This window comes from Dasypus novemcinctus, chromosome 8 (genome assembly GCF_030445035.2).
Source record: "Dasypus novemcinctus isolate mDasNov1 chromosome 8, mDasNov1.1.hap2, whole genome shotgun sequence".
Taxonomy (NCBI): domain Eukaryota; kingdom Metazoa; phylum Chordata; class Mammalia; order Cingulata; family Dasypodidae; genus Dasypus; species Dasypus novemcinctus.
In genome coordinates this window covers 22,331,920-22,356,309 of record NC_080680.1, presented here as the reverse complement: position 1 = coordinate 22,356,309, position 24,390 = coordinate 22,331,920, and the positions used below count along the sequence as shown (strand labels likewise).

At 39.4% G+C, this 24,390-nt stretch overlaps 1 protein-coding gene and 1 pseudogene across 1 annotated transcript; one reads left to right on the top strand and one right to left on the bottom strand.

Moving 5' to 3' along the window:
- Positions 1-3,656: 3,656 nt before the first annotated feature.
- Positions 3,657-22,521, bottom strand: ISCA1 (iron-sulfur cluster assembly 1). Its single transcript, XM_012526370.4, has 4 exons — positions 22,308-22,521; positions 11,509-11,562; positions 6,671-6,776; positions 3,657-5,353 (listed from the first exon to the last, which is right to left on the bottom strand). The coding sequence occupies exons 1-4, from the start codon at positions 22,386-22,388 to the stop codon at positions 5,205-5,207; spliced, it is 390 nt and encodes a 129-aa protein (XP_012381824.1). The 5' UTR covers positions 22,389-22,521; the 3' UTR covers positions 3,657-5,204.
- On the top strand, positions 9,479-9,851 carry LOC101429492 (large ribosomal subunit protein eL36-like; annotated as a pseudogene).
- Positions 22,522-24,390: the final 1,869 nt, after the last annotated feature.

Below are 24,390 nucleotides of genomic sequence, written 5' to 3'. Positions count from 1 at the left end.
GGAAAAAATTGAACAAGGTCTCAGGGAACTAAATGACAACAAGAGACATGCAAACATACGTATCAAGGGTGTCCCAGAAGGAGAAGAGGAGGGAAAAGGGGCAGAAGGCATATTTGAAGAAATAATGGCAGAAAATTTCCCAACTCTATTGAAGGACATAGATATCCATGTCCAAGAAGCACAACATACTCCCATCCGAAAAAATTCGAGTAGACCAACTCCAAGACACATACGAATCAGAATGTCAAATGCCAAAGAAAAAGAATTCTGAATGCAGCAAAAAGAAAAGCAATGCATAGCATATAAGGAATACCCAATAAGATTAAGTGCTGATTTCTCACCAGAAACCATGGAGACAAGAAGACGGTGGTATGATATATTTAAGATACTGCACGAGAAAAGCTTCCAGCCAAGAATCTTATATCCAGCAAGACTGTCTTTCAAAAATGAGGGCGAGTTTAGAATATTCACAGATAAACAAAAACTGAGAGAGTTTGCAACCAAGAGATCGGCTTTGTAGGAAATACTAAAGGGTGTGCTACAACCTGAAAAGATAAGGGGAGAGAGATCTGAAAGAGAGTCTAGAAATGAAGATTATATCAATAAAAGTAACTAGAAGTATCAAGAGTGGTGAAAATAAAATATAGCAGATAAAACTCAAATATTCAGGAATAAACTTAACCAATGATGTAAAGCACTTGTATTCAGAAAACTACAACTCAGTGTTACAAGAAATCAAAAAAGGCCTAAATAATTGGAAGAACATTCCAAGCTCACAGATTGGAAGAATAAATATCATTAAGATAGCAATTCTACTCAAATTGATATACAGATTCAATGCAATCCAATTAGAACTCCACCAATATTTTTTAAATAAATGGAAAACACAATTATCAAATTTATTTGGAAGGGTAAGGGGTCCTGAATAGCCAGAAAGATCTTAAAAAGGAAAAGCAAAGCTGGAGGACTCTCATTTCCAGACTTTAAATCATGTTGCCTTGCTACAGTGGTAAAAACAGCATGGTACTGGTATAAAGACGGACACATATACCAACAGAACCAAACTGATGGTTCAGAAACGGACCCTCACTTATATGGTCAACTGATTTTTTTTTTTTAATTGGTGATATTTCCTGTATTTTATTTTATATGCTATTATATTAATCACTTCAGATACTCTAGTTTTATTCAGTCTGAACAAGATCCATACTGGTTAGGGTTCATTTATCAAGGCAAAAATTTCAGTTTTAGGCTAAAAAAATTTTAGAGAAAAAAATGAAACTCATATACATCTAATTAACAAGAACTTGAAAGGATATATACTGCTGATTTTCTTCATGATTAACTAGTTATCATACATAGTGAAAAAATTTTACTCCTTTAAAGGGTAAGACAAAAATCTTCTCCCTTTAAATAAAGTTATTTTGGGATACCCAGAGTTGAGTTTGCATCTCTCTTTTATAATGTAAATTACACCCAAAGATCTAATTTAGATATCGAAAATAAAATCCCAAAACTTAAAACCACGAAACAATCTAAATCACACATGCCTATTTTAATCAGAAAACTAATACTGGAATATTACCAAGTAAAATCTAAGTATAGATTTAAATAGTACATTTCATATTTCAGCAAGTAAGAGGCATTAAGCATTCATGTAGTAAGTTTATTTACAAACACAACCAAAATGTTATATGAGTTTAACAGAGAATGATTTGTATTTCAGCACTGAGCTTCTTAAAATTCTCTTCTTTGTAGCTGTTTCCTGGATGAACTAAAATATCTATTTCTTAAGCAGTTGATGTCTCACTATAAAGAACGGTGCGGCAAATCTGGATCCAAAGTACAAAGTCATAACTAGTAAATACAACTTATTTTCCACTGAAAAGGGCAAATTCTTCCCTGGACCCTCCTCATAGTGGCTCCTATGGACCACAGAGGTCGTGAACCTTTAGATGCTCTGCCCCAACACGGAGCTGTTGGAGGCTCTGTGAAAAGTGCAGAGATCAAGAGCAGAAGCTGGTCAATTGATTTTTGACTAGCCTGTCAAACCCACCCAGCTCAAATGATGTTGAGAGAACTGGATATCCATAGCCAAGGGAAGGAAAGAGGACCCCTATTTCATACCTTATCCAAAAATTAACTTAAAATGAATAAAAAACCTAAATATAAAAGAACCATAAAATTTCTAGAAGAAAATGTAAGACAATATCTTCAAGACCTGGTGGTAGGTGTTGGATTCTTTAAGGAGATAAGAGAACTGAGATGGACTGCTTATGTTTAACATATGTAGAAGTTTTAATTAGCTTTACTGTAAAAGTGTGGAAATGTAGAGTTGATGGTAACACATTATAGTGAATTAACAGCTGGTTTATAAATGGGGACGTGGCTGAAAATGGTGGTCTAGGGATGTAAATGCCAACTGATAGAATGCTAGAGAATAATCTAGGGACTGAATAGCACAGTAAGCCCTGAAGTGGATGAGAATTGTGAATGATGTATAGATGCATGCAAGAGTATCCTTTGTTAGCTAGAGCAAATGTACATCTTCATTGCAGGGTGGTGGGAATGTGGAGAAGCATGGGAAAATAAAACTGGAGTGACCTATCGACTTTGGTTAGCAGTAATAATGTAATATTCTTGCATCTATGCCAGATGCACTGTGTTGATAATGGGGGAGTAAGGAAAATGTGTGCTAAATGTATACTCTGGACCTGGTAATAATCAGATATTATCTCATAATCTGTAACAAATATTCCAACATGGTGTAGTGTTGAGAGGGGTGTTATATGTGAATGCATCATGTTCATGATTGTTTTGTAAGTTTACAACTTCTGCCATAAAAATACATTAAAAAAAAAATAGGGTGGGTTGGGGGTAAATTATGCCAAATATAAGATAAGGATTATAATTAGTAATATTTTTACAATATTTTCATAATTTTTAACCAATGTCTTAAGACAATGCAAGGCGTTGGTAGGGGGTTTGTGTATGGGGCCTCTGTATGATTTTATGCATGTCTGCTTTGTAAGTTCACTTTTACTATATACTTATTGTTTATATATGTTCATATATAAATGATAAAAAAAAATTGGGTGGGTTGGGTGGGTTGGTTAGTAGTAATATTTTGAGGATGCTCTTTAATCATTAGTTAAAAATGTTTAACAATGCAAGGTACTGGTGGCAGGGTGAGGTATGAAAGCCCTGTATGATGTTATGTTTGTGTTTTAAGTTCACAACTATTACAATACACTCATTGTTTATGTATGTTCATGTATGAGTGATACGCTTCAATAAATTAAAAAAAAAAGCCTTCTTGGAGGAGGTGAACTTAAGGCTACACTCATTGGTGTCAAGAGGGAAAAGACATTCCCAGTAGCAATGACGACACTAAGGAGGAAAGCTATGTGGGAATCTGCTTAAGTGGAGGAAAACAAGGCTAACGAAAAAGGAGGGGATTTTAACTCTGGAGATGAAAGCTATTTTAAATGGTTCTCTCAAGGGACTGCATGGAGGAAGCAGCAAGTAAAACTCTGGATGCAATAGAACTAGGTGGAGAAAAATTATGGAGGAAGGGAGATTAGCTAGAAAAATATGGCAATTATTAGTAGCCCTACTGCTTCTGCCCCAAACCCTTCTCCCTCAAAAAAAGGCAATTTTAAGATCACAAAGAAGCCACATTGTTTTTATTGATAATTCAATCTCTACACACACACGGTATTGCACAAATCATAAGTGGATCAACAATTATATTAACAATAAAAATTCATGAACATTTTACAGAAAGCTGCTGTTCTGGTTTGGTGCATTTTGTGCCAGGTACTTTAATGGACATGATAAACAAAGGAACTTGGAGCCTTTTCAATTCATGAGAATTAGCTTTCAAAAAAAGTATATTTGCCCCTCACGGAATACCATGTCAAACCCAGGAAAATCAAAAGCTAAATGGCAAAATGAAAACTGTTAAAGAAAATCTGGTGATAAAAACATTAGGTGATAAAATCTTGGGTTTAAAATTTTAGCAATTGGACTTAAAGGTTCAGAAAGTTTAAGCACACTGTAAATTTTAAGAAAAGACCTCCAAATTCTACTTCACAATTACCACTACATTCTTAAAGAATAATTCTGGGCTGTTATAATGTCTTCCCTGCTAGTGTAAACCATTGTTTCCTAGAAGAAACAAGATGGTAATTCACATAAATGGATTTTAAAATAAGACTCTTCCTATTCAAAATAAAAACTTATATGATCTCCATCAAATTACTAAAAAATTTTATCAAAATGTCGACCAGAGAAACCAGATCGTTGAACTTTCCTGACTGCCAAAGAATGCAGGGAATGTGTCACCTACAATGGAGGCAAAGGAGGGAGGGAGACCTGAGGGTGAGTCCTGGCACTGCCCTTAGAGTGAGAATGGACAAGCCCTTAGCTTCCCTGGGGTTCTGCTTAGTCAACTGTAGCACTCAGGAGGGTGTGGGCTAGGATGGCTCTTAAGGACTTTGAACTAAAGGAACCTAAGTGAGCTTCAGATCCCATTTTGAGCAGGTATTTACAGTGTTAAAAGAAATGGATTAAGACTCGGGTGGTGAAGCATTTTCTACCTTTTGTACCATCATTCAGTTCTAGGAAAACTTTGCCAAAACTTTCATCTAATAGCTGGTACTGCTAAAGGGCAGGCAAATAGGCATTCGCCAATTTTAGTGTAAAATGTAAAAAGGCCATTCCAAATTTGGGTAGAAAATCACTGCACTGCCCTGTTACTAAAAACAGCCAGGATTTCTTGCCTCTAAATTTCAAGAGCCATCAATGTGGTTGGGAAAATGCTGAGGGAGTTGCACAATTCAAGCCACTTGATCAGGGATCTACCTGAAATCCTACCACTAAGGCAACTTCAATGAAGCTCGCTCTAAAAGAAAGGATATAAGAGTTAAATGCAGGGTAGGGTTTTGTTTTTTTTCTTTACAGAACAGAAAAATGATCTGAAGAGAGTAATGGCTTCTCATTTTTCATCCTCTAAAAAGAATACAAATAATCACTTCCTGAATTAACACACTGGCCTTGTTTTCAAAATGCATTACTTTATTTCCTCATAAGGCAGCCATGTTATAAACCTTAACAATGTGACCGTCACGTTATTTCTTCAGTAAGCCCCCAGTCTTTCAAGAGCACTCCTGAAGCCTACAGCTGATAAGAGTCCTGAGGTTTCAAATATTAAAGCTTTCTCCACAGCCACAAGTTCCTTTGATGTTTGGGTTATTGAATACAAACTCACTGGATAATTTGTCTTCTACATAGTCCATTTCTGTTCCTAAAAGTGTTAGCTGTGCTTTCTTTTCGATGAACACTCTGACTCCTTGGGGAAAAGAAAACATGTGTCACACAATGTCTACATGTCTTATCTGAACCTGCCAATTCAAAACACAAGTGAACTTGAAATAGTAACCATGAACAAAAGACAAACAGGAAGCTTTTGAATATGTTTCCTTTTTCCTTTAAGGGATTAAGTGTTCAACTTCCTGTCTGCCCCTCTTTCCCACTTGATAATCTATGTCAAAAACAATTGTGTTAGGGTAGATGGTTTTAGACAACTAAATTTCAAGACAAATCTGTGTAAACTTAAAAGAGTTTCCCTTTCACAAATGTGTATATTCTCAGTGTCAGTTTCATAAAGACCGAGTCAATAAATTTTATGGAAACTGAGGCATTTTCTATATGCACAACATACTGCAAAGCCTAGACACACATGGGAGAACTGGGGTTTAATGGGGTATTTTAATAAAACTAATCAATACAATGGCAATAGTTCTCTTTTTCTGGTTAAGGGCCAGAAAACTGGTAATAATGTAACTCCCTAGTAATTACGTAGGTAAGAGTATGGCACTTTTGTAGATAAAATCAATTTGACTATAAAAGTAACCAAGGTGAAATATCTACAGAAAGTTTCCTTCCTTATAAGAAACTGAGCCATTATGGAAATATAAACCTTAAGACGAAAATCTTAAGGTATAAGATATTGTGAGCTGATTTTAAAAATAACATGTCAAAAAATGTCTATTGGTTGGTACAACTCAGTATAATGAAAGGAACCCACACTTAGGAATCCATGTCTCCCACGAAGGCAAGGCCTGCAAGCTCGCTAACAACACACCTTCAGTGCACAAAACCACCACTGCAAAACCCATACACACTGAGATGCCCCCAAAATTGTAGCATTACTCATTTTGTTTTAACTAGGTTTTATCAGAGTATTGGGTGGGGTAGGGGTAGTGGTAAATACAGTATTTAAAGCACTACAGTTTCTAATTAAAATTGGAAATACAGACTTCCTCAAAAGCATGAGCTGACATTACACTTATTGACGTAGATGTAAAACTTCTTCACATAAAGATGGTTGAGTTGGTTCACTTTGACATTTTAGTATCTTAAAACCCTCTGGATGCAATGATGACCTTTGGTAACTGAAATAAACAAGCAAGCCTATCATTTAGTTATTAAGAGCTTCTGGGAGTGCACTTGATTGGGTTAAAATGCTTGCTGAGCTGTGTGGACCTTAGGTAAACTAACCTCTCCATGCCTCAGTTTCTTTATTTACAAAATGGGGATAATACAGTATCATCCTCCTTCAGATACTGTATATAAATGTTACTGAAAAAGTTTATTAAATACTCACCATCTTGAACAACTTCTTCATCGGAATCTCCTTTTGTCTTTGTGTAATCTAGAGTATAAGAAAGGCCATTACAACCTCTGGTTCGGACACCAACTTTCACACCTACCTGAAAAAGAATTGTAAATATAAACTAAGTTTTAAAGTGCTACAGATTAAACACTAATATTAATTTAAAAATGCTTACTATTATTCATTTTCTCATAAGCTATAAAATGAAATAAATATTAGACTCCTGGCTATAAAATGTCCCTGTAGGGGAGAGGATTATCTCAGTGACTGAGTACCTGCTTCTCATTTAAGAAATCCTGGGTTCAATCCTTGGTACCACCTTAAAAAAAAAAGGTCCCTGTATAAAGTATACAATGGAGAACAAAACATGAAAAAAAATTAACTCTGAACAAACATCATTGTAACACTAATGGGGATCCAAAAAGAATAAAACCAATTAACATAGAAATGAAACAATACAGAGAAGAAAATGTAAAATTACTACTATACTAACAAAACATATTTTTACGTATTTTCTTCCAATTCTTGCCATATACATAATCTGCACATAATTTTAATTATAATGGAAATAAAATTTTATTCTTTGCTTTTTCCATTTAAGATACCACTTTTCCATGTAATTAATCTTCGTAAGTATTATTTACATGTAATGCTGTGATTAGGTCCATGTGTCAACTTGCTTGAGCAAGCAAGCACTGGCCAAATTTTTACTGTGAGGACATTTCATAGACTTAAATCATCAGTGAGTTGATTGTATCTATGACTGATGACATCTAGAACCAACTGAGAAATTGCCTTCAACACTGAGAGACATCAAATTACTTGAAGCTTTAAGAGGAGGAGTGATGATTTCAGCAATCAGAAGGGGGAATTTCCACCTCTACTTTAGCCAAATAGCTTATCCTGAGGGAATTTACCAAAAACCTTCATTGAAGTTCCCAGCCTGAGGCATGACCTACAGGATTTGGACTTGCCCATCAATCCCCATAGTGGCACTGAGATAATTCTTATAAAATCTAATAATATTTACAGATTATCTCCTGTTGGTTCTGTTTCCCTAAATATGGCACTTTGAAATTATTTTATGAATCCCAAAACAGAGAAATACTATGTAAGCTAATCTATTCCTCTGGGTGTGATACCCCTTGATCGCATTAAATTCAGTTGAGAGGCCTTTTATTAGATTACTTGGTAAGACCGCTTTAGGGCTTTTGATGGTACTGTATCAGTGAGGCATTACTCAACAGGCTGAGTCCCCACCCCCTTGCTGGGTCTGACATAAATGGACCCACACAGACAAAGGAAAAAAGGAGCCAGCATATTGATTCAGCAGTGGGAGAGAGAGAACTGGTTAAGCATGAAGTCCCCAAGAGGCTGTGCCCACAGGGCAGCTCAAGAGGGGAACAGCCCTACTATATGCCTGACAGCTTACAGATGAACTTGGGAAGAAGGAAGAACAGCTGAGACTGAAATAGGAGGCCCGGAAAGAGACCAGCCCTACACCTGGCTGCCCTCAGCTGAGCTCTGGGAGACGGTATGGACCGGAATGTGGGGGAGTGTGGGAAGGCAGAGACCAGGCAGAGATCACCCACCATCTTGCTTCAACATGTGGGAAGTAACTTGGGTGAGAAAGTACCTGTTATGGTATCTTGAGATGGACTTTTCATGGTCTTGGAACTATAAGCTTTACTCCAAATAAACGGCCTTTATAAAAGCCAACCCATTTCTGGTACTTTGAATCAGCAGCCCTTTGGAAAACGAAAACACTAGAGAACCCTAATAAAAATGTCTATATAGTATCCTACTGTACTGATACCAGTGAATAACTTCACACTTATTATTAGACATTTAGGCTGGCATTAACGTTTTCTAAGGGAAGAGTTCTAATTTCAAACATGGATGAACCTTGAAGACCTTATGTTAAGTGAAGTAGCTAGACATAAAAAGAAAAATATTTTATGATTTCACTTATATTAAAGAATTAGAATATGCAATCACATAGCCAGAAAGTAGCCAGTTTACCAAGGGCCAGCTTGAGGAAAGAGAATGGAGAGTTGATGCCTGATTGGTACAGTTTCTGTTTGGTGCGATGGAAAAGTTTTGGTAATGGAGGGTGTTGAGGGTGACACATCATTGTGAATATATTAAACAGCACTAAATTGTGTATTTGTAAGTGGTTAAAATGGGAAATTTTAGGTTGTATCTATGTTACCTGAAAATTTAAAAATCCACTGAACTATGTAACACAGTAAATCCTAATGTAAACTATGGACTATAAAAAGTACCCACTAATGCAAAATGTTAATAACAGAGAAATCTCTGTGTGTGAAGGGGTATGGGGGTATATGGGACTACTTTCTGAATGATTTTTCTGTAAAGCCACAACTGCTCTAATTAAAATAAGGAAAAATGTGAAAAAAACTCTTAATAGTAATTTTTTTTTTTTATAAAGGAAAAAGAATGTTGGCAGAGATACCTACCAGAAAATTGGACTTTCTTAAAAATGATCCTGTCCCCCTGTTCCCCTCCCCATCATTCTGTGAGACATTCTTTAGATGTTCCCCTTTGGTGAGGGTTTACAAAGGTTCTTAGGCTCTCACCTGGCAATTATACTACCTCTGCACAGAGGGTCTTAATTCTCAAATACCAGAAAGTAAAATACCGTAGTCAACTCAGATTTAAGAAGTTAAAAACAAAAATTACTAAATTGTACTTTTAAATACCACCATGTTAATGTAATTTTCTAACAATACCTACTTAATTTTAAAGTCTTGGTTCCACCGCAGCAGCCACTGAAGAGGCAGCAGCCATGGCTCTGCGCTTCCCCATGGCCGTGGGCCTCAACAAGGGCCACAAGGTGACCTAGAACGTGAGCAAGCCGAGGCACAGTCGCCGCCGCGGGCGCCTCCCCAAGCACACCAAGTTCGCGCGGAACATGATCCGAGAGGTGTGCGGCTTCGCACCGTATGAGTGGAGCGCCATGGAGCTGCTCAAGGTCTCCAAGGACAAGCGGGTGCTCAAGTTCATCAAGAAAAGGGTGGGGACACACATCTGGGCTAAGAGGAAGAGAGAGGAGCTGAGCAACGTCCTGGCTGCCATGAGGTAAGCGGCGGCCAAGAAAGACTGAGCCCCCTTTTCTTTGTGAAATAAAAAACTTGAAGGAAAAAAAAAATCTTGGAGCCTTTCTACTTCTTCATTTATATATATGATAATTGTATTATTATAAAAGTATTTCACCAAGCAGATTCTGATTTCCTGAAAAGCAGCAGTGTAAAATCACATGAAGTGGAAAGAAATTTGGTGAAACGTTAAAATGTCTGGGAGCTTTGACATCCTGAAGCATAGTCTTTTGTCCTTCAACAACAACGAGACAGAACTCTACTGCTAGTCACTCTCATAGTGACAGCTTACAGAACGTGGGAGGATTTTACCTGTTCAATGCTTAAAAATTGCCTAGGTAAAATTTTGAAGCACATGTCATAAGCATTTGTTTCCTAGTTTTATCTTTGTAAACAGGATGACTCAAGTAAGCAGGAAGTACAAATATTAGGAATAGATCTAGACCATAAAATTTAACTAAAATATGGTTTACGGAGAAGTTCCCAGATGAAGAGGAGCACTGAGTGACTGAAAGAGTACATGAAAATACAGCTTTAGGTAGTGGACTTTGGAAAAGGGATTCCTTATACCCAAGTTACATCTGATGGCGTGCTCAATCCTCTTATATTTCAATGGAAATAAACAAATTACCCCCAAATCTACAAGAGTAAATTCTTATTTTGTTTGATTAATTTATACTCTTGTCATATATCTATCCAAATTGCGTTAGAATACTGATATCCTTTAGTGCTTAACAAATGATATTCTCAGAAGGGAGGTGGCTAGAAGTCCTTATTGCGTTGTAATATAGGTTGTATAAGTCAACTGAGAAACTGCTGGGTAGTCTAATTAATATATCACCATAGTCTAATTATTATTTGAAATAATTTGTATAAACTCCATTGGCACTTAAGAATGCACAAAGGTGCAAATCATGCACACACCCCATATTCAACAATTCCACATCTAGGAAGCTATCCTACCTAGGTGAACTAAGACAAGCTTGCAGGTTGAGAACGTGCCTGGCACAATGTAGCCACTAAATAAATGGTCACTGAATGATGTTTGTGGCAGTACCGAACAGAAACACCCCAAATGACTTTTATATAGGGATCTGGTTAAATAGGTCAAACTTGTTTCGTGGAATACATTAAATATGCAGCCACAAAAAAGAATAAGGCAACTCTGTATGTAATGATGTGGAAAAATGTTCAAGATATATTATTAGAGGCAAAAAAGCAAATTGTAACTGTAGCATCTGAGGAGAAAAGGACAGATACACACAGAAACATAATCTAGGCTAGTGTTTCTCTATCAGGAATATATCCCCCAGGGAGATATTTTTGGTGGTCACAACTTGGGGGGAAATGCTACTGGCATCTAGTTAGTAGAGGTCAGAGATCCATCTAAACATGACACGATTCACCCCCAACAAAGAACTATCCAGATGGAAATGTCAACAGTGCTGAGGTGCCCAGCACGTGCCATGTACAGACTATCTATGGAATGACACTAAGAGGCTGAGTCATGCAATAGAGAATGAGGCTGGGGAGTCTGGGGCGAGAGAGTAACTTCCTTTTCATTGAATATCCTTTGTATTATTTGAACCTTTTAAAATCATGAGCATATACTTTTTAATTTAAAAAACCCTCTAATAAAAGCATACTATTTATCAAAAGGCAAATTTAGTCTACAACTTTAGGTGTCTACTAAATATTTGATTTACTTACATGTTCAGGCTTATCTTTAAGAAGCTGTTTTATCTTGTTTACTGCTGAAGGTGTCTGAAAAAAGAAAACTTAATAAGTTTTTAGCTACAAAATTTGTATTCTTCAAAGCCTCATATTTCCTAAGTCTCTAAGATTGTTCAACTTTCATCTTTAGCAAATTCATGTGACAAATTTGTTTCATCCTCACCAGAATACTTTGTGGATTTTATACACACACACACATAAACTCCACTCAATTCAAAGCATTCACTTCTACATTTTTTTTTCTTATTTTGTTCCTTTTCTTCTATATTTTAAATATCTTCTAGCAACATCTGTGTCCCCCCCCATTGTACTTTCATTCACCTTATTTTTAAAATGTACTTGTTTAAAAGATCTTATAGACAACCCATTGATGTGGGATAGAAGTCACCCCTCTAGGCATGTTTTTTTTTTCTTCAAAAATCAGCAATTCTTATAGAAATCTTATTGATCACACTGTACTTTTACGAGAATGTCAGATATAATGATATACACAGCCTAAACAAGACAGCCTTGTTGCGACTTTACATAATGTGGTAAAACTATCCATATACAAAGTCAACAATGTGGACAGAGGAACGGAGCAGGAGGCGAAGAGGCTGCAGATCCCTTCCAGGCTGGGCACGAGTGCCCACAGAGGCAAGGCTGCTGCTTCACCACGATGGCAAACCACACCACTGAGACACAGGCATTTGACACACACCTAAACATGCAGCAGAAATGCTGACTTGCTACACAGACAATCTAAATCGACATAACGGATCGTTCTGTGATACTCCCACAGACAGCAGTAAATGCCACACAAGTAGCAGAAAGCATCAAGTCACTTATTCTAGGGAGAATTTGGAAAAGGTTCAATTCTTGACATTAATATTTGCACAGAACTATGTCTCCTTTTCTGCATTTTCTTCACAATTGACTTGCATTTAAGAGAGGAGAAAGTCTGATGGTTGTTTCACCTAAGAGTGATAAGTACTCTTAAAAATGTGAGAATACTTAAATAATGTTTTATTTAGTCGTGCACTTAACAGATAACATGAATCATCTACAGCTTTAAGTCAAAAGGTAGAAGGGAATATATCTGAATTTTAGTGCTTGAGTTTTAGTTTTTATCACTGTCCTAATGAAAGTAATGCAACTGCTTGTTTACCAAATTGAATTCTCAGAGAAAATCCAAAATAAGAAATGCCACTCTTTTTTCCTCTCCAGCCTTTTCAGAAGATAGACCAAAATTCTAAGGTATTCAAAATTCCTACAACGCTGTGCTGTTTTTCTGCATGTAGCTGTCTGAGAACAACCCAAGGGAGCAGCTTGGTGTTTTATCAAACTTCCTAATGCTGCGGAAGCCCTGACTTGGTATCCGCCCTACTAGGAGTCGGGACCCATGAAGGGCAGCTCAGAGGCAGAGATGCTTTTACACACCCCATGTACCCCGCTCTGTGCCAACTATTATGGCAAATGATTTGGGGGGGGCTTGGGCTTGATGAGACATAAGCTTAAAGATTCTCCTCTGGAGATTTCTCTAGCTGAATGGAAACCCTGCTCTAAAAAGTTGGCAGGTTCTGTGAACCTCAAGAGAAATTAGTGTCTCTCTGAATGCCTTTAAATTACCACTCAAATTCCAAGTTCCGATTGGAGGAAAAATGCAAAAAATAAGTCAAAGTTCTCCTTTATTGGCAACTTAAAATGCAAAGTATTTCATTTCAAAACTTCTAAAACTTGAAAACAAGATTCTCTGGGTTAAATAATATAGTTTTCTAAAACTCAATGTGCTCATTTGAAGCTTAGTTTTTCTGCTTGAAATACAAAAACAACTTCCTACAACTCCTAGGTGGAACACTGCTCTTTGATGACCTGTGATTAGATGACCAATCAATTTGAGTTGGGAACATCCCCTCCTTTATTTGGCCTCGGTGTAAGGGCTTTAAAAATTCTAAAGTAGATGTGCCTGCCAGCCTTACACCAGCAACTTCACTCCAAATGCCTCCTGAGGCGTACACCACGTACAGGGATCCATCGTCATCCTTCTCGCTTTCACACACTTTAGAAATGGTTGTGGAAATATTCACCGTGCTGTGTCTGTTCACAATAGGTAGAATGTTTAATTAGCACTGAGCTGCAAGTGACTTCAAATTATTTTGATTAATTCGCTCATGTTGACATGGTCTGGCACAAGGAACTTGCTTTTATCCAGTACAGGAAGCTGCTTCTCACCCCTGTATCTTTCTGTTACCACCGGGATTTTGGTAGGATGCTACTAGATTGCTACTCTTGGATAAGGCAGATACCTTCTACTTCGCTGGAAGGCGCGCGCTGCTGGAAGGTCTTCTCAGACGGCACTGTGGAGTGTGGAGCACACAGCGGTGACGCTGAGGGCCCCAGCCCTGGAGGCAACGACAGTGAAAGATTTGGCTCTGGGAACAGTCACTTCTCTTGTCTAGCAACATTCTTTTAATCTTGCCCCTCCATTCCAGGTTAGCTTTCTGTCTTAATCTCTTTGGTACTAGCTATATATATATCACAAATGTAATTTTTTTCTTGCAACACCTATTTTGTGCACCTATGGTGTGCCTGAAACAAGTACACTATCTTAAAATATGGAAGGAACTAAAATATTCAATGAATGAAGTACCACATTGGAAAAGCCAACATTTAGGTGTTCTTTTTTCTTATTATTGACCCTATTGTCTTTTTGCTTACCAAAACCTATTTCAGAGCCATCAAAATCCATAGAGGAACAGGTGGTACCAATTTCAAATAACCTAGTATGTGCTTCTTTTACTAGTTCTATTGAGTGTTTACACAGATACTAACTCTTGATTAAACAAACATCTAAGAAATCTAGAGGCACAGAGCTAAGCTTGTTACCAGCAGATACAGAAACTGGGAGGCATTTTTCAGGAAAAATGCAGTTTAATCTAGACCAGTGGTTCTCAAAAGGGGAAAAACGTTATTCACAACACTGTATGTGTACAGGTCGGCACTACCAACCCAACTTTCTCAGGAAGGAAACTAAAAGAACAGTCTTGCTTGAATTCCAGATGTGTCCTAGCTGTGTCCCAATGGCACTCACACTACTTTGGCTTCCCTGGTCCCTTACTGGTAAAATGGCCCCCCTTTCTCAGAATTCTTGCAAGGATTAAATAAACTAATTCTTGAAAAGCATTTAGTACAGGCCCAGACACAAAGAGCCAATATAAACTAGCTATTATTACAACTGTGAAATTATGGAGAGATTATGTCCTTCCTACTTCAATTAGCTCCTCTGTTGGCAATGCTATGCTAGTCCTCCAGTTTTTTTGTACTGACAATTTATATTCATTTGTGAAATTCCCAAATCTGGATCTTATAACCTATAACTTGGTAGTTACTGCAGCCAGAACTCAAAGCTCTGCTAGGGGAACAGACCCAATGACTGGCCATAGAGTGTGTACTGCTCTAGTTGGGTAACAGTTCAACCAGATGAGAAATGTTAGCCCAATTTAGAAAGGTCATGAAACCAATTTAGAAGGCTGAGACAAGGATTTTTAAAAACATTAGACTAGAAAAGAAAACAATGCATTGGACTTAAAAAAGCAAGTGTTGTTTAGTGAAACTTTCATTTTAGTTATTAATGTATGGCAAAGTGTATGTATATACATTTCAGTTTGGCACTGCAAAAAAAGTACTACCAGCAGGTTAGTCTCTAAGGGCCCTTTACAGGATTCTCTTCGAACAGGAGCTAAGGAACCTGACAATATATGGGGGCTATACAGCGGGAGGAAGAAGGAAATGCTTAAGAGCAGGATTATGACTTTTTTGGGTTGTTGTTGAGATCACAGAATATCAACCTCAAATAGGAAATATTTATAAAAACCGATTTTCTATGTGCTTATTCACCCTTCAGACTGATAGCCAGTAAAAGCCAGTTTTCTTCTATATGTAAATTTTCATGGCCATATTTTCTATGTAAGTGCTAAAGAAATTAATAATTGTCAAAAAAATATTTCTGGTAAGTTAAAAATAGACATAACCATGGGAAAATATTTGTAGAACTAAAATCCAACGCACAGTCTTGGTTTGATGTTGGCAGAGTCAAAAGTGCAGACTGATGTGCCACAGCATGCTCTAAACAAATCCAAGGGGGACTACTGCACATTACTCAACAACCAGCCCAGGTGTTTTTTTAATTTCTAACAGATTTTCTAAATCATCTCTTTTGGTTTTGTAAAATAATATATTTTCTTCTTTTCTCAACTCTAGTAGAAAACACTTATATAGTAATGAAAGCAATTCACAGACAACAGTCCACCTATCACAAAGTAGTTGACATTCCAATCTCATACCGAATAGTACTGATGGGAAAAATAACATAAACAGGAATCTGTGTGGCTAGGGACTGTTGTTACAGGAAACAAATTTTTCTCTGGCAGGCAAAAACAATATTCCCTTGGGAGAATGTTACTAATGATGGATACCCAACTCCTCAGGGCTCAATCAAGGGGAAAGGTGAAGTTCTTATAATTTTCCAAGCGGCTGATCTGATTTCCAGAACAATTTTTTAAATTTTTTAAATTTAAAATTCAAGATATTTAAAGTACTTCTTGTATCTCAATATCAGGCAGAAGCAAAGGATCCCACCACTTCATTCTCAGTCAGTTTGCATACTCTGCCAACCTTCCACTTAAATTTAAAAAAATCTGGGAAGCAGATGTGGCTCAAGTGATAGAGCTTCCACCTACCATATGGGAGGACCTGGGTTTGATCGCTGGGGCCTCCTGGTGAAAAAGAAGAAGAAAAAGTGTGCCCGCATGACAAGCCAGTGCCTGCACGAGTACCTGTGCGGTGAGCCAGTGCCCGCACAAGTGTCTGCGCAAGTGAGTCACCTAGCAAGATGATGATGCATCAAAAAAGAGACTAGGGGAGAGTCAAGATGAAGCCCAGCAGAAACCAGGAACTGAGGTGGTGCAATGGACAAGGAAACTTTCTCCCCATCAGAAGTGTCTAGGATCTAATCCCGGTGAATCCTAGGAGAGAAAATGAGAAGAGAAGCAACACAGACAGCAAAAAAATAAATAAAAAAATAGCAGGGTGGGAGTAGCGGAAGGGGAAAAATAAACAAATAAATCTTAAAAAAAAAATCTGGGAAACAGTGTAACAATTTTAACAAAATGACATGCTGGCCTAGCAGCCTGCCTTCAAGTTTCAATGCATTGCCCAAAACATTTAAGAAATTCATACTTTTCCAAGAAATTCATGTACAATTAATGACTCTGCAAATCACCCAAGATTTAGCCTGTGAATTAAAAATTCTTAAAACCCACCTAAATATAATGTGGGTTTTTAATCTACTCATACATAAATCACAGGAACACAACCGTCTTTAAAGTGAAAGACTATCTCTGAGTAAGATATTTTGGCCCTTTTTTAAAAAGGAAAATTTTATTTGCAGGTTCTTTTGTTAAAATTATGGGAAAAGTCACTGTAGCTGAAAAGTGTCTAATAGCTTCATAGCAACACACTTTTACTTTATCCATTACCCCTACTTAATTATTTTTTATTTACTTTTTCAAAGGAGGTACCAAGGGTTGAACCCAGGACCTCATACATGGGAAGCAGGCGCTCAACTACTTGAGCTACATCTGCTCCTAAATGTCCCTATTTCTTGTAGCAGATATTTTTCATCCTCAACACTGTATTTCCTTATGTAAGCCTCACCACCCAGGTAAATTTCATTTCATGTTGTTTAAGAAAACAAAATTTAAGATTATGTACTTTAAAAATGTGCCAACATGACAACCTATTTTAATTTAATTATAAATCTGACATTTTAAGGTTTAAAAGGTGGTAGATAAATAGCAGCAATGAAAAAGCTGCAGTATTTATTTTGTTTAACCCATTCTTTACCAACTATGGCTGGCATTACGGTGTTGTTTCCCTTTTGTCTTTTTTACATACAAAACATTAGTAATCATAGTATATATACCCAATTTTGTAGCCTATGTTTAAAAAATTTACATTTTTTCTCATTTGATACATAGTAATAAACATACACAACATTTACTGAGTGGCTTTCAGGTACTCAATGACTACATGCATCATCTTATTCTTACAATTCAGTGATTTAGGTATTAAAGATTAAATAATTTGCACAAGATCAAAGGGCAAGCAGGTGAAAGAACAGAGCGATGACTCCAAAACATTTGGGTTTTTTGTTGTTTTTAATCATTATTTACAATGACTATATGCTATTTCATCAAAAGGATTTACCCTAAGTAAATGAACCATTCCTTCATTGTTATCCATTTCGGCTACTTCCAATTTTTCCTGGGTGTATTCACAAATCTAGTGCTCTGGCACCCACTTTTGTTCTCTGTTCTAAAGGGCTTCTGGTGCTAGTCCTTCAAGTAATTAACAGCTCCTTACTGTGCCTCCATGTATTTAACATAGCACTGAGCATTTCCCAGCCCTTCTCAACCAGGTTCCATAAGAGAGTTAAGCCCTAAAACCCTAAGACATCCATTGTATATAATCAACTAACTTTTCTCTGTGCACCCAAAAAGATATTGTGTATGCACTGTCATACTCTGAGAACTTTAGCTGAGAAAGGCTGCATTATAGAGATAAATAACAAGCGTGGGAGATGCACCTCAATGGTTGAGTGCCTGCCTCACATGTATGAGGTCCCAGGTTCAATCACCAGTACCTCCTTAAAAAACAAATAAACCCAACAAAACCAACAACAAAACAAAAACAAGCATAAGATACAGTCACTACCTTACAAAAACTGTAATGTGAAAAAGTAAAAGAACAAGAAATACAGAGCAGATGGAATCAAACTCAGAGAAGGTAGCATAAAGCAGGAATTGAACTATGGTGAGAAAAATCAAATTAGCTAAAGAGTTTCAAAAGTGTATTTGTCTGGGAAGTGGACCTGGCTCAGCGGATAGAGCATCTGCCTACCACATGGGAGGTCCGCAGTTCAAACCCAGGATCTCCTTGACTTGTGTAGAGCTGGCCCATGCGGTGCTGATGTGCGCAAGGAGTGCTGTGCCATGCAGGGGTGTCTCCTGCGTAGGGGAGCCCCACATGCAAGGAGTGCACCCTGTAAGGAAAGCTGCCCAGTGCAAAAGAAAGTCCAGCCTGCCCAGGAGTGGCGCTGTACACTCGGACAGCTGATGCAGCAAGATGACTAAACAAAAATAGACACAGATTCCCAGGCTGCTGACAAGAATAGAAGTGGACACAGAAGAACACACAGCGAATGGACACAGAGAGCAGACAACTGGATGGGGGTGGTGCGGAGAAGGGGAGGGGAGAGAAATAAATTAAAAAATTATATCTTAAAAAAAAAGTGTATATGTTTGAGAAATCATTTTACTCTCAGGGATGAGAGGTGAGAATCAGCAAAGCCCATATATCCAGCAGAAAAGTTTGAAGTGGAGATTGTGTATTGAGAGTATAGAACAATTCTACTTAAGAAACACTACTTTCTTTTTTAAAGTCCATTTATAGTCTGAGGTGACACTCTAAAAGTTACTAAGACCAATATATGAAAGTTATGCTTTAAGAAAGAACTGTTGGGAAACAGATCTGACTCAAGTGATTGGGCTCCCATCTACCATATGGGAGGCCAAGGGTTCAATTCCTGGGGCCTCCTGGTGAAGGCAAGCTGGCAGGTGCAGTGAGCTAGCCTGAGAGGATTGCTGGCCTGCGTGGCAAGCTGGCCTGAATGGAGAGCTGGCACAGCAAGATGACACAACAAAAAGAGACACAAAGGAGAGACAATAAGAGACAAAGAAGACCAGGTAGCTGAGGAGGTATAAGAAATTTAGTACCTCTCTCCAACTCTGGAAGGTCCCAGGATCAGTTCCTGGTGTTACCTGAAGTAAATAAATCTTAAAAAAACATCTGACTCTTGCTTCTTTTCAGTATTCTTAAAATATTTACCCAAAGAAAATTTCATTTTCTAGTATCATAAACTTACATTAACGGTTGCTTAATAACAGCTGTGGGTACATCCCTAATCCTAAATTAGGAGTGCACTAATTGTGACTTGCACAATGATTATCTCTTTAATGAAAATGAAAGTCTCTGTCAGCAGGGTAGCCTTATGTCTTTGGATTCTTCAATCACATCTTATGCTGGCTCCTACAAATTCAATTCCATTTGTCAGTTCCTGGATGTGCAGCAAAATAATGGTGGTGGTGGGAAGCGGGTGTGTGGGGTGGTGGGGTCTACCACTGTCCTGGGATGTTCTCTGCAGGTGTCTGAGGGTACTCACTTAAAGCCTTCCATCAAGGAACCATCCCTAGTCGGCATAAAAGTTTCATGTCACCAGTCTAAGCCCTTCTCTCTAGTAGAACACCAGACTTGTCTGGGATTAAAATTCTTTAATGCAGATAATTTGATATTGATATCAATTCATTCTTCCTTTCATCCATTACTTTTCATCTTGCTGACCTTGGGAAAAGTGCATAGTTCCAGCACTTTTCAAATGTTGTAACATGTCAAATTCTTGTCATCAAAATTTAAAACTTATCATCCCATTTACCAGGTAGCATTTAACTTTTCCTACCAGTTTCACTGAATTTTCTCTACTTCTGTTTGCTCTTCTCTGTCTCCTCTCATTAGTCCTTTGATCATCTCACTGCTTCTGCACATCACAGAACATGCTGCGGTTAAAAATGTATGCTAAACACTTAAAAGCTAAGCCACAGTGTCTTGAGACTAATGTACATATGTTAGGACTAAAATTACTGCAACTCTGCTAAGCTGGCCATTGGTGGTAAGCAACACTGAGGTGCTTTTTCGCTGGTACCAGCTTCTAAGAAAGATCACAAGGAAAAAGATCTTTCCTTTCCAAAGCCAGCCATATAGTTCAGTAGGATGAGTTCAGGCAATGGACTCCAGCAAACTAATAAGAACAGTTGAGTAAGGCAACAGGGAGCCCTTGTGACCTGAATACTGGTATGATAAAAGACTGCTTTTTAGCAGAATTAGCCTAATAAGTGGTAACGTGTTTTAAGGTGGAAGGGAGCAACGCTGGAGAGACTAAGTCTGAAAATGTGAGATGCGTTATTATTCTTAGTTAAGAGGTGGCAAAGGCCTGGCCTAGGATTGTGCTCTTGGAAGACAGGAACAGTATATAACTATTTCTAGTCCTAAAACACAGTAGGTTTTGATAAATGTCTGCTGAATGAGAAGGAATGGAGAGGAAGGGATGATTCAGACATCTTGAAGGAACAGGACATGTCAAACAGAGATGGAGAAAGGCAAAAAAAAAAAAAAAATTCTCTCACAGTCTGACTTTTCCTGGCTCTACCATTAGCAGTGACAACTTTTAAAAATTCTAAATACAATTTTTTTTTACTGAGTTCTGAAAGGAGACACAAAATAAATCATGCCTTCCTCCTTTTAACTAGTTCCTCGCAATTTCTATAAGTTGAAAAATTCTAAGACCAAATGGTACACAGTTCCAGACATGAAAATAAGCCGGTGGTAGAATAATAAAGAATATAGTATGATATAATTAGGATACCTTCTTAAGGGCCTATTACATTTATCCATTATAAAAATGAATTCTCCCACCTGATATGATTTTCTTCCATTTTGCTACAACCAACTTTCTGGCAAAAGGTCTTTTCCATACCATTAAGTTGAATGGAACCCATGATTCAATTTAAATCACTGATTTTCCCAGTCTCTAGATGCTGAAAGAAAGCCTGTACAAAGGCTCCTCCTTAAATAAAAGCCAGGTGTGTGAAGAGGAACCCATCATAAGCTTTCCTATGAAATTAATCTCTTTCAAAATTGCAAATACAGGTGAATGCTTTCTGGATATGGAGTTTCCTTTCCAGGGGATGAAAATGCTATGGAACTGGATAGGAGTCATGGTTATTCAACATTGTCAGGTACAAAATGCCACTAAATTCTACTTTAAAATGGTGAGTTTTCCCTCACCTAAAAACACACACAAATCCGCACACACAGTACAGCTGGGATACTGTATGCATGGCAAATTCTTTAAGTATCTGTCTTATGGATCCTGGTGCTCTTTGAGGGTGTATGGCGTTTCACCCAGAAAATTCGGTAAACTCACTCAGGGTAGAAATCTTCATCCGTTCTTTGTAAGGACCCACCACGGCCTGGGATAGCTGGGGACACAGGGCGTGTTTCACTACCCAGGACGCCCACCGTGCAACGCAGCCTGGACCCCAGCAAGGAGGGGTGGGCTTTGTTACCGCTGTGCCGACCGCAGAGGCTCACTGGGTTTACGGTATTGTCATTCAGAGAGCTTCGCCCCGCCCGATGCACCTCAAGGGAAGGAATTCTGATTTATTTACCCAAAAATATACCCGGCACTTAGCACAGAACTTCTAAACAACCTCAGACAGCAAGCAACCGCAGGCCAGCAAGACCCTCCAGACGCAACGCTTTAGAACCGCCCTTAGGCTCTAGAGGATGCAGATCGCGCAGCAACTGGGCGGGGGTCGACACGCCCACGCCACCTCCCCTCCCCCCCACCGCACGCGTCCTGGGGGCCGCACGGCCTGCTGGGACATGTAGTTCCCTCCGGGCGCCCCGCGGCTCCCGGAGCAGCCCCGCCCGGGGCTTGTTTACCGTCCCCCACGAGGGAGCCGAGATGGGGGGCGGCGAGGCTGAGGCTGCGGAGCGGGATCCAGCGCACGACCGTGCCCGCACCTCCTGCTCCGCACTCCGCGCCACCGTGACCTCCCTTGGCCAGGGGCGGAGGTGAACCAATGTCACCGGCCAGGCTGCTCGCCCCGCGCACTCACCAGGGTGAGGGCGGCCCGGGTGGGCTGCAGCTTCCTCTTGCTTACAGCCCGAACAGTGGCCCGGACTAACGAAGCCGACATCTTGGCCGTCCCGGCGCCCGGCTGCCTACGGCCGGAGCTCGGTCACCTCAGCCTCTCTCCATGGACACGGCGGGCGCATTGACGCCACAAGCTTAGGCGCACGGCGCCTCTAGGCCCCGCCCTGCGCCGGGGCACGCCCCTGCCACCGCCATTGGACGGGCTGGGTGAGTGACAGGCTGGGTGGGCGGGGCAGCAGCTGGCATCCGGGTTCGGCCTGGGTTGGCAGCACAGCTTGCGGCACTGTGCGTCAGGGAAAGTCGTCACCAGCGGAGAAGAAGGCGTGGGAGGACGCAGAATGACCTCTTGTCCTCGTGGACTCTGGGGGTTTTTCGCTTCACCACCTGCCCCCGGCCAAGGTGCGGCGCCACCAGCTCCTTCTTAAGAGGTTGTAGAGTATAGGAGCACCGGAGAAAGTCCACCCTGCGAAGGGAGTTGATGGCTCTCAATGATGGTTCCGATGCCCAGACAACCACATATATTTTCATTCTTCCTTTTGGTCCAGCTAATTTACAGTAGAATAGTGTAATAAACAGCCCCTGTCACTCCCCAAGCATGCTGTACTGCACAGGACGTTGAAGGCGGGGGGAGGGATGGCATGCAGCGAATTTGGAACTCAATCCTACAGTAAACTGGCTTCTTCGGCAGCACTGAATATCCACATGCACAACAAGTACCAAGTAATAGCGTTCACGATGCGAACGATTTAGGGGCTTCAGCCTGCCTGTTAATTTAGTAGATATTCCTAAGCACCCTCTGTGCACCAGGCACTGTGCCAGCAGACGCCGCGCAGACACAGGAAGGGTCCGGGCAAATGCAGAGTCCAGGTAAGAAGAGATCCTGGTAGGGCAGGGCATCAGAATTAGTGGATGGAAGGAGAACAGCGGGGCTGGCGGCATTTCTGCTGGAAGTGCTACAGGTAAAGGGGAAAAGAAAGGAGGGGGTTCTGCGGAATGGTGCTGGAAAAGAGGCTAGATGATTCGTTTTGTGTTTTGACATGGGAAAAAACGGTGAAGCCTATTTTTAGGGCCCAACTTAGAAAAGTTCACCCCTTAGAGCCTACAGGATGGGAAAGAGTAGTTAGAAATGCCGTTAAGTAGGCCTGTCTTCCTGCTAAGGAACTGTAGTGGCATTGACAATGAAAAGGCGGTTATTTTTAACCACTTCTCCCTGCTGCACACAGTAGAAACTGGGATTGATTGGCTTCACCCCTGGTCTTCATTGTTGACTTGGGGGTTAGACATTTTATTGCTCGTGCCTTTCCTCACTCAGATGTTGTGAGGACTAAACGAGTTAATACACGAAAAGCCCTTAGAAGAGCACCTGGCACTAGTGGATGTTTAAAGATGTCATATACCATTTTTTCAATTATTGTGATGATGTTATACAGTTTTGTAGCCCTTTGCAGGTCTCAAAAGAACTCTTGCACACACTATCTCATACTTGCCTCACGACTTTGAGGTGAGTAGACTAGGTGCATTGGCTTGGCTATTTTACAAATGAGGTTTAAACTCCAGCAAAGGTGTTTAACTGTCTACTTTGCTCTGTTTAACACACAACTTTTAATTTGGCTAGCGGTTTTGCATGTAAGCTCTGTCACAATCTCCTTGTCAGTGGATCAGGCATATTTGATGTCATTTGAAAATGGCACAGGTCCCTTAAATGAAGTGGTATGTCAGAAGTTTTGGTGACTAGAGAAAGTATGTGAGCTCCTTTATCTCAGAGCAGCAGCTGTCCTTTGGTGTGGAAATGAGATGGGTGTGGAAGCTTTTTAATTTGCAAGTTGTAACTTTTAGGTTTCCACTAACATAGCCGGGATCAATATGCTCAATATTGTGCTTCAGGATTTAGTTTCACAGCTGTAAACATTTTAAAAAGTGTTTTCTAATAATATCTTGCTTGCTTCTCACCACTCTATGAAAGTGTGGGTGGGATCTCCATTTTGCAGGTTAAGGAAGCTTAACTGGCAAGAGGTTAAGGAGCTTGCTACACGAAGAGCTAGAAA

Bases quoted from the DNA above. Each gene is read 5' to 3' on its own strand.
- ISCA1 (XM_012526370.4), bottom strand. From the start codon at position 22,388: ATGTCGGCTTCGTTAGTCCGGGCCACTGTTCGGGCTGTAAGCAAGAGG. The intron at 6,777-11,508 runs GTAAGTAAATCA...ATTCTTTTTCAG, and splicing joins TTAAAGATAAGCCTGAACAT to GTAGGTGTGAAAGTTGGTGT. The intron at 5,354-6,670 runs GTGAGTATTTAA...CTTTTCCCCAAG, and splicing joins TGAAGAAGTTGTTCAAGATG to GAGTCAGAGTGTTCATCGAA.